This window comes from Gossypium hirsutum, chromosome A12, assembly GCF_007990345.1.
Source record: "Gossypium hirsutum isolate 1008001.06 chromosome A12, Gossypium_hirsutum_v2.1, whole genome shotgun sequence".
Lineage (NCBI taxonomy): Eukaryota > Viridiplantae > Streptophyta > Magnoliopsida > Malvales > Malvaceae > Gossypium > Gossypium hirsutum.
Window position 1 is genome coordinate 99,174,545 of NC_053435.1, and position 10,626 is coordinate 99,185,170.

The window sequence follows — 10,626 nt, forward strand, 5'->3', positions numbered from 1 at the left end:
AGAGAAAATAAAATAATGTATATAAAAAAAATAGAGAATAAAATATTTTATTCTTTTTTCTTTCTGAGCCAATTAATTATAATTATAATTATTTAAATTATATTAATATATTTTTGTTTTTATTTTAAAAACAAAGTAAAACATTATTATCATTTAACTTACTAAGGGTCACTAAAACTACATTCTAATTGCATTCATCTGCCTGGAGAGTGCTATAATAAGATGGATCAAATTTAAGTAAGCGTAAGCGTTTGATTAAATAAAAAAAAATTAAATTAATTGAATTGACAAATTTTATTTTATCATTTTAAATTGATTTAAAATTTTCTTAATGAAATAAAATTTGAATTAAATATATTTATTTGAGATGAAAAACATAATATTAATATATAGGCAACTTTAAACTTACGTTCAAAGTCTCAAAATTATTATAAATATTCAATATTAATATATTAAAGTTAGGACTGAAACCGATAAGGATAGACTGAAAAGAAACGCTTTAGGCAAGTGGGTTTAACACAACTACTACTCTTATCTTCTTCTTCTTCTTCTTCTTTTTTTCTTTTTTTTTTTTCTTTTGCTTTTTACAAAAATTGGTGAGTATTCATTTGAGTAAGTGATAGAAAATTCCTGAAGAAAAGGTTAGATAATTCATCTTTGAATCAGGTAGCTGGCTGGAATCAGGTACCAGATTCAATGTAAATGCATTGTCCATTATATATATATATAAATGTCAACTTTACAAGTTCTTTCCCTCTAATTATTATTGACTGTATTTGCAGTACTAGATTCAATGGGGGATAATTAAACAGAAAACAAAGGGGTAACGTGCAGCTGCAATTTCATAAACATTATATATATATATAGGTATTGAGTTGATTGATATGAGATGGGCCATTGATGATGGAAGCAAGAAAGCAGCAATGGAATTAGTGGAATGAGATGAAGTGGGAACATGTGTGGCTTTCCACATTAACCACTAAAGCTCTCATCTTTGGAATGGTAAATTTTTGTTTCTCTTTTTAAATGAAAAGGGGGAATGACCATTAAGATTCAATGTGCGGACAATAGGGTTGAAATGGAACAGCTTTTTAAATGGGCAAAAAGGTGTTGAAAGTGGAAGAAGGTGAACACAGAGACAGGGATATACTGTTTGTGTCTATATGATGTTCGTCAAAATGCTGCAATCAACCCCACATTTCCATTTCTACTATAAAACAAGTAGGGAAGCCCACATTTTCTACATTGGAAAAAAAATCAATATCTCCAAGGAAAAAAACAACAAAGAAGTTACATTTAAAGTTTCTTTTCTTTTTCATTGTTTGGATTCTACATAAAAACTTGTATAAATCCAACAACAAAAAAGAGCATGTAACATCACTGAAATGAAAATTGCAAAAGAAAAATGGCGATGGACCTCGAAACTCTGGTGTCGGAGATAGTTTTCAAGTTAGATTTTACTTTTGTTTTTTCAAAATGGAAATTAAAATGAAAAATGAAAAAAATAAGTTTAAGGTAAAAATTAGAGTTTAAATATTTTTTTCAAAAACAAAAAGTTTGGTTGTGATATCTAAAGTTATATACACTTAATTAATTTGTTATCAAGTGTGAATTCCTTTCGAATCAGAAAATTTTTCATAAAATTATAATAAAAAATATCTCTACAAATCTTCTAAAATAATTTATTAAGATGATATTATTAAAATAATATTATTTTTAAAATAATTAATTTAAAATTAAATTATCTGATAGAATTTCGGTAGAAGTGTGATTCTTTTATTACTCAATCACTGAAAAATCACCGTTATTGACCGTCGGATTTTTGTCGTCACAATCACGCCCCACCATCATTGTGCCCACTGGTGTTACCGAAGGCGCGACACCCTCATGACACCTAAAGTCGATTTGATTGCTACTGGTTAAATCCAGGCCAGTGACGAAGCAATTAGAACGTCGGCTCAATTTCACATATAGGATTAGATTCGACTAGTTTTGAATCTCGATCTTGATTTTTTATTCTCGATTTCAATTTTTGATCTCAAGTTCCATTTTTAAGTTTAATTATGTTAATTGTCTGACTTGAAAATTAATTTCTAAAAATATAATATTTATTTTAATTAATTTAATTTTGCTTGATTATAATTAATTTTTTAAAAAATCACTGAGATTTTCAGAACTTAATTTTTTAAAAAATTCTTTAATCAAATTCTTTACCTGAACAATTCTCATAACTGTCTAATTTAATTCCATGACGAATAAATGAACTCAATTAAATTATCTCCAAAATCGTAGGAATTTCTTTTGATTCAAATGCAATCCATTTGAGCTTTTATCATCCTTGGCCCCTTTCCAATTATTTAATAAGATATCAGTAAATTTGATAATTTTTTTTACTATGGATCCAAACTCTAAATCCTAAATCTCAAACCTTGAACCCTACTTGTAGGAAAATGGCTCGGACAATCCCTCCAATCTCGGAAATCCCTTTTCACATGCAATCATCACCCTCTCCCCCGCAAAATCAATGAACACAACTCCTAAGCTTATATGAAATTTATAAAATGAGTAATGATTTCAGAAAATGGAAACTTGATTTAATTGTTCGGAAACATATCATTATTAACACTAAGCAATAAAAAGATAACATTTAATGTCCCCAAATGCTGACGACAACAACTATATGATCCTTTGATCATGTTCTTATAATAACTTTCCAATCTTTTTTTTCAGGCAAATGACTGCAAATAGCTAAAGTTTAGCAATGGCTTACTTTGTTGGAGAATCCCATATGGCAATTTCTGAATATCCATCTTCAGTAGCGCAAGCACGAAACATGCCAGTGGTGTTGAAGGGCATAGTGACTTCTCCGGTGGAAGACACGGCAATTAATCCTGCATTGCCCCTTGGAACTTGGTCTATAACGTAAGCAGCAGCTTCCTTGAGGGAAAGACCTTTGAACTCCATAACGGCAGCAACATCCCTTGCGATGGTACCACGGATTATTGCTTCTCCTCTGCCTGTAGCAGAAACGGCACAGAGATGGTTCGCATAAGTCCCTGCACCGATGATTGGTGTGTCCCCAATCCGGCCTACCATTTTGTTCACTATTCCACCAGTTGATGTTGCAGTAGCCAAACTTCCTTCACTGTCAACAGCCACACATCCAACAGTGCCAATCTGGCTATCACCATCAGCAACTGCAGCTTCTTTTGGCACCTCCTTTGGAATTGGTTGAGTGTAATCAAGCTGAAGATTAAAACAAAACCAAAGACATAAAACTTGAAGCATCGGTTCAAAATCAAACTTTGGACAAGAATACGTTGAATGCTGGGGAAACATTTTCCGACACAAAGATAAACAGGCAGAATAATTTTGTTCGATGCCATACTAAGATATTTCAAGCAGTATTGAGGTCTGATGTTCTATGGTTTTATACGTTATATTTTCGAAAATAGTATAAGAAATAGACAGTTTGAAGTTTGAACAGACCAAGACTAAAGTTTGTGTATAAAAAATACCTGAACTCTGTCAGCTTCTTGTGCCTGCTTAAGTCTTTCAATGTTTTCAGGGGTGATAAAATGGCTCATCTCAACAGTCTCAAGACCCTGACCCGATTAAAACAAAACAGACACAAGAAAAGCAGATCATAATCATTTCTATAGTAATTCAAAGCTAAAAGCACCATATATTTAGTTTTCTTTGGCCAGTTATCAAGGAATTAATTAAGGATGAGTGTCGTATATGAGTATGTGTGTCACATGGATATACTCGCTCTTTTTAAAGTTTTTCCATATGTTTGGAGGATCGTACTCCCCTAAACATGTTTGCTATTGTGTCTGAAGAAGGCAGAATTTGAAGCGCTAATGATATGTTTCACTCCACTTAAATTGAACAAAAAGGAACTAAACAAATAAACAACATAGTTGATGAACTTGATTGCGTCAAACTTGCAAAAGGAAGATCGCATGAAGAAAATGAAACTGACCTAAAAGAAGAATATGTCGCCAACATTTGACAAATTAGAGCAATAACTTCAAATATTTTAAAAATCTTGAATGTTTACTTAGGAATAAAGTAGAACAAATAATACTAAAGGCAAGCAACAAGGAACTAAAGAATAAAGTGACATGGATGTTAAAAAGCATTAGCAAGTCAAAGATTGCATGTCACCTACTTGTTCCCTTGCGAAGGCCTCAGCACCATCAAATGCCAGATAAATATGAGGAGTCTTGTCCATGACTAACCGCGCAAGGGATATGGCATTCACAACAGTGCTGACACCTGAAACAGCTCCACATTTCATTGTCTTGCCATCCATGATGCATGCTTCCATCTCAACTGTACCTGAGGTGGTGAGGACAGACCCCTTTCCTGCATTGAAATGCGGATTGTTTTCCAGTTCACGAACCTATGAAGCAAACGACCGATAAACCCAGAACTCCTTAGAATATGCTTACAACAACAGCAAGAAAAAAAGAGACTTGTTTTGGTCTATTCAGAATCAGATAAAGAAAAGAACCCATTTCATGTTGGCATAAGCTCTCGAAATCTAGTCCCTCTGGCTTCTAGGTACTACAAATCACTAAAGTTGAACCACTAATTCTTGGCTAAACCAATCGTTGTTTCAAAGTTGCAGAATTTCACAATCAAATGTGCCCCCAAAAGTAGTGATTAAAAAGAAATTTCAGCTACAATCAGAACATCCAAATATTTATAGTCCACCCATTTGGTCATACTATCTACTTTACATCGGCACCAACTATATTGCAAACCAAACTACTTATTTGACATAAACCAAGACTAGAGATGCAGTGAATATAAATAATAATAATAAAAATAAAAGTAAAGGTATAGATAGCAATAAAAGCCAATACCACAAGTTCAACAACGTCCAAGGGGTGGTTATGGGCTTTGAGAGCGGCGATCCCAACGTCAAGGCAGCGGCGGAGGCCAGCTTCACGAGGGAGACGTTTTTCTGGGGGCAAAGAAAGGGGGATGTCTCCAGCTCCTCCATGAACAGCAATTGCCCACCCCATTTCTCCTTCTTTTGCCTTGTAAACTCTAAAGCCCCCACTTTCCCTCTCCCTCTCCTTGGTCTTATTCTTGGCCTTTTATGTATCTCTTCCTGTTAATTGGGTAGTTGGTAATTTACATTTCACACGAAAGGAAACAAAACAAAACAGAGACTATGCTGTGGTTGATACTAGCGAGTCACTCACGAGATAGCCCACTTATATTTTTCCCTAATTGGTCACCAGTTTCCTCCCTCCTCTAACATAAGTCTTACGCCAATCACATACTTCCTAATTTCCCTAATTGGTCACCAGTTTACGGATTTAGTTTTACGGATTTAGGATTTTGAGTTCTGTAATTAATTAGATTCAGGGGATATAATTCACTATTCATAATAAATAATTTATTTTATATTTATATTTGCATATTAAATTTAAATTATTTAAATAAATTAATCTAAGACTAAACGATAATTAAACTTGAATGTACTTAATGGAATTCCACATGTTATTAATATAGAAAGGAGATGCCACCCTAACCAACAAGGTACTTGTGTAAGGCCACCTAGTGTTGGGCATGGTAATGCTAAAAAATATATACATAACAAAAAAAAATGATTATATGAAACTGAGATATTATGTCATTAGTATCATTTTCAAATAATTTAATGTCATTTCAATATTTTTACAGTAGATATTAATTCTTTTCAGGACGAAAAGACTAAAACGACATTAAATTATTAGAAAGTGATACAAATGACATAGTATCTCAATCTCATAATATCCCTTGTCAACATAACAATTAACCAATAGAATTAAAAAAATTTCACAAGCAAATTTAGAAAGTCCGCATGTGTTAATTTTTAACTTTTTTATATAATTTAGAGGCATTTAGTGGCCTCTGAATCTTATTTGTGAAGCTTTTTAATTTCATTTTTAATATACAAAATAGTTATTCATATTCCTTTAGTTAGTATTTGATATATTATTCATGATTTTTTTTAAAAACCCCGTTAAAATGTTTAATTTCACTAACAAAGTTTGATTTTTACTACACATCTCATTTTTTTAAAAAAACTTATGTTTTATTATTTACGACTTCCTAAAGGAGCATGTATTACCCATTTAGGCCTTATTTTAATGTTTCGAAACTTCATTGGTAGTGTATGAAATAAATTTTCATTTTTTATACACTTAAAAATATACAAGTAGAACAGATATAGACAATGAAACGAAGATAAAAAATACAATATATATAAATGGGATGAAATATACATAAATATTTAAAATTAAAAAAAGTATGCAAAAAATAAAATTAAAAACAACTTGTACAAGTAATTCATGATTAATATGAAAAAAAAGTTAACAAAATAAAATTTCAATTAAAAAGAACAATCCTCTAATTAAAATATTTATAAAATTATAAAAGAAAATAATCAAATTACTTATATTTATGAAAAATCATTAAATGATGTTAAATATTAATTTGTATTTAATTAATAAAACTCTTGTTTTGTTTGATGTAGGTGATCCAATCCAAGTCCAAGTTGTTGACCTAAATACAGGGTTTTGCAGGATAAAGTCAACGATTAGAATAAAGTCAACTATTTTTTGAATTGTTAAAAAAATATAAATCTGATAAATTCACATTAATAGTTACCTGTAATACCCCGAAAATTTTTACAGTAAAATATCATCCGTGATATAATAAAATAAGGAAATAAAGTGACATAAAGGGAATTTTTGAGTGATGTCAATATTGAGAAGTATATTATGATATATTAATTCAAGAAAGGACTAAATTGCAAAGATGAGAAAAGTCTTGTTGCACAAGAGTAAATACTCAAAATTTAAGGGGTTGAAAGTGTAGATATAAAAAAGTTGAAGGACTAATGGTGCAAATATTTTAAGGGTGGAATGATCTAGAAACCAAGAAAAATTGATGAATTAGGACCAAATTGAATAGGTAAAAAATTATGAGGGACTAAATCGCAATTTTACCAAATTAAGTGATGACTCAAGGATGGAATTCTAAAAGATCATGAAGGGCAAAATGGTTAATTAGTAAGAGAGAGAATTCTAGAATGTAATGATTATGTTGATGATATTTTAAATTAATTAATTAGATAAATATTATTTTAATATTTTATGAGATGTTTATTATTATTATATTATTATTTATTTAATATAAAAGGAAGGAAAGATGAAGAATTATCAACACATTTCCTTTCCCATGCAAACTAACGTAAGATAAGAAAAAGAAAAGAAGTTTGCTTTCTTTACAATTTAGTCATTCCACCAAAAATTCATTATTTTCACCTAAAAATTGAAAGAATTTCCATAGCCATCAAGAGAGAAAGATAGCAAGGAGGTGATGGGGAGCAAGAATATCAAGTTGGATTCAAGAAATCGAAGTTGGAGGAGAGAGAAAAATCAAGTTAAAGATTGAAGTCAATAAGAAAAGGTAAGTACATCAAGATTTCAATATGTTTTTAAGTTTGTTATTATTGATAAAGCATGGAAATAATGTTATAGTAGAGTTTTCTTACATAAGGTCCTATGTTCTTGATATGTTAGTGAAGAAAAAATAAGAGAAAGTGATGAGAAATGGTGTAGAAAAAGAAAATAAGGATGTTATAACATGGTAATTAATATTTTGTACTAAAACAGTTTTGGACAGTAGCAGTAGTCTAACTTTGAAAAATCATCAAAAATTGTAGAAATCTAATTATAGGATGAATAAGATATGAAATTAAAGCTTATTAAGTCTAGTTTCTTATAGAAAAATTATGTAAGCAATGAAATTCTAAATCATGAGATATGATGAATTTTGTGAGATAAGGTCAGAATGATTTCGGGTTCCCCTGTTTTGAATTTGTAAAATCATAAAAAAATTTGATAAAAATAATTAGGGGCTTAAATTTATATGTTTAGAATACTGAATGAGTCTATTTTCAATAGAAACAAATATGAACATCATTCGAATTTTGTACAAGGAGATAATTAATTTTTAGTGAAGAAGGGTCACAACTGTCAGACAGCAGAATAGGGGTAACTTTAAAGAATAAAATGTACTTATTGACTAAACCAAAAATTCTGAAAATTTTATGGTAATAAGATATATGAGTCTAGTTTCAGAGAAAATTATCGGATCTTAATTTGGAGTCCTATAGCTCCAGATATAAATAATTTAGTGACTATGACATAGATGGACAACTTGAATATTCATAAAAGTAAATAATAAAGATTATATATAATGTTACTTACAAGTGTGCTACATACATCAAGGATGTGGAATGGAAAGGAGGAGGAGGAAAAAATATATGAATATTCATTAAGCATGGCTAATTTGCATATTTTAGGCTTAGGGACTAAATTAAATAAAAGTAAAACTTTATGGGTAATTTTGTAAAAATGTCAGAAATAACCAAATTGCATGAAATGGATTATTTTATTATTTAAATTACAAAATTGAATGAAATTATTAATTTAGTTCAAGATCGGGGGAATACATGTTTTAGGGATTAAATTGAAAAGTGTTGAAATTATGGAAAATTCTGATATTTTATAGAATTCATGGATTGTTATCAATATATATGAGAATAATAGCTGGAAATAAGGATTAAATTGCAAGAATTTTATTTTCCTGACCCTAAGGACGAAATCGTCATTAATTAAAAGTTTAGGGGCAAAATGGTAATTTTGCCTAGAGCATTAATTAAATGCATTAGAAGATGAAATGAATGAAAATGATGATCAAATTTATTTATAAAGATCCGGACGACTCAAATATGAGACTTGATCGTGGAAAAGAAAAGATATCGGATTAATGAAATTATAAACACAAACAAGCAATGAGGTAAGTTTGTGTAACTTGAATTATATTTTAAATACTTGAAATATGTGGTTATGTGATGAAAATATGATTTGAATGTTCAATTCATGATATTTGATGAAATATTGATAATACTCGATATAAATTGAAAATAAATCCCAGTTGAATGAAAGGAAAATTCGATGGATCTCTGAAAAGGAATTGACGGTAAAAAGGATCTAGCCCGGACGGGTGATCCTATTCTGATATAGCCCTCCCGAAGAATACGTGTAAAATGGATTTAGCCCGGAAGGGTAATCTGAATTAGGGTCTGAATTTAGCCTGGACTGGTAATTAAGATCCAAGCTCATTAGAGTAATTATCGTTGAAGGGGATTTAGCCTGGACTGGTAATCCCGACAATACTCTATGAGTTTATATTACAGGGGATTTAGCCTGGACTGATAATCTCACTGTAAAGATGAGGTTCGCGGGAGTGTGCTCTCTGATATGAAATGTGTAAGACCATGGTTGAAAGATACCATGGCAACCTGATATGAAATGTGTAAGACCATGGTTGAAAGATATCATGGCAGCCTGATATGAAATGTGTAAGACCATGGTTGAAAGATACCATGGCAACCTAATATGAAATGTGTAAGACCATGGTTGAAAGATACCATGGCAACCTGATATGAAATGTGTAAGACCATGGTTGAAAGATACCATGGCAACGTGATATGAAATGAACAAGACCATGGTTGAAAGATACCATGGCAACATGACAGAAAATGAGTAAGACCATAGTTGAAAGACACTATGGCATCATGTCAAAGATAAATAAGACCGTGGATGGGAGACACTCTAACATCTGTTGAACAATTGATATTCAGGTAATATGTATCAGATGACGAATGGTTATATGAAATAATTATGAAGATAGATAAACGAAATAAGTATAAGTACATGGAATATAATTTATGTTAAGTTTGATATAAGCTATTACCGGAATAAATATACATAAAATATATGGAAATGATGGAGCATGAAATATTGATATAATGAAATGAATGATATATGCTTATGAAGAAACGGTAAGAGCATGATATGTTTCATGACATGTACATATATGATTATCTTTGATATGTTGATACAAGGAAATTATGTAAGTTGAGACTATTATTAAACTCAAGTGCGATATGTTGAGAAAATAGATATATCAATGTTGAATTTATATGAGATATGTGCAAGTATACTAACAATGTTGCTGTTTGATGCTTATACAAGTGTCAAACTGTTGATTGAATGGTAATATATTTATTTATATGATGCATAGAATCGGTAAGTATTTAAATTTTTTTTTTGTGATCTGTAAATGGTAGTAATGCTTCGAAACCTTGTTCTGGCAGCGGATACGGGTTAGGGGTGTTACATTACCTAACCTGGTAAATAAATTATGTTACTTACATTTTTATTAATGTTGAAAAGTCAATTAAAGGGTGAGTTGAAAAGTTAAAAATGGGAGGTACAAGTGGCACCGAAAGAAAAAGTGATAGGCAAGTTGTTTAAAGTTGAATGGGATAATTGCAATTTTGGTCCCTAATTTTTTAGGCCATTTGCAAATTGGTCCCTGAACCTCAACTATAAATAGGTCTAATCATTTTCATTTCAACTATCCCAACCAATCTTTCTCTCTTAATTTTCTCTCTTCTCCCATTTGAGAATTCTTAAGGAATTCTATTTGTTTGTAATATTTTGGAGATAGTAAAGTTATCATCTGGTGTTAGTGCCCGAGGACGTA

The 10,626-nt window shown here is 30.8% G+C and overlaps 1 protein-coding gene and 1 long non-coding RNA gene across 2 annotated transcripts; one reads left to right on the forward strand and one right to left on the reverse strand.

The window, feature by feature from the left end:
- Positions 1–460: 460 nt before the first annotated feature.
- LOC107951204 (uncharacterized) lies at positions 461–1,133 on the forward strand. The gene is made up of 2 exons (XR_001698360.2): positions 461–684; positions 783–1,133. It is a non-coding gene; the product is annotated as an uncharacterized lncRNA (long non-coding RNA).
- A 1,439-nt stretch (positions 1,134–2,572) lies between these two features.
- Positions 2,573–5,341, reverse strand: LOC107951202 (isoaspartyl peptidase/L-asparaginase 1). The gene is made up of 4 exons (XM_041083246.1): positions 4,875–5,341; positions 4,175–4,408; positions 3,519–3,605; positions 2,573–3,246 (listed from the first exon to the last, which is right to left on the reverse strand). Exons 1-4 carry the CDS (start codon positions 5,034–5,036, stop codon positions 2,767–2,769), a joined length of 963 nt encoding a protein of 320 aa, XP_040939180.1. The 5' UTR covers positions 5,037–5,341; the 3' UTR covers positions 2,573–2,766.
- Between the last annotated feature and the right edge of the window lie 5,285 nt (positions 5,342–10,626).

Coding starts and splice junctions, on each gene's coding strand:
- LOC107951202 (XM_041083246.1), bottom strand. CDS start 5,036: ATGGGGTGGGCAATTGCTGTTCATGGAGGAGCTGGAGACATCCCCCTT. Junction 4,409..4,874: donor TGGACGTTGTTGAACTTGTG/GTATTGGCTTTT, acceptor TTTGCTTCATAG/GTTCGTGAACTGGAAAACAA. Junction 3,247..3,518: donor AAGAAGCTGACAGAGTTCAG/GTATTTTTTATA, acceptor TTTAATCTTCAG/CTTGATTACACTCAACCAAT.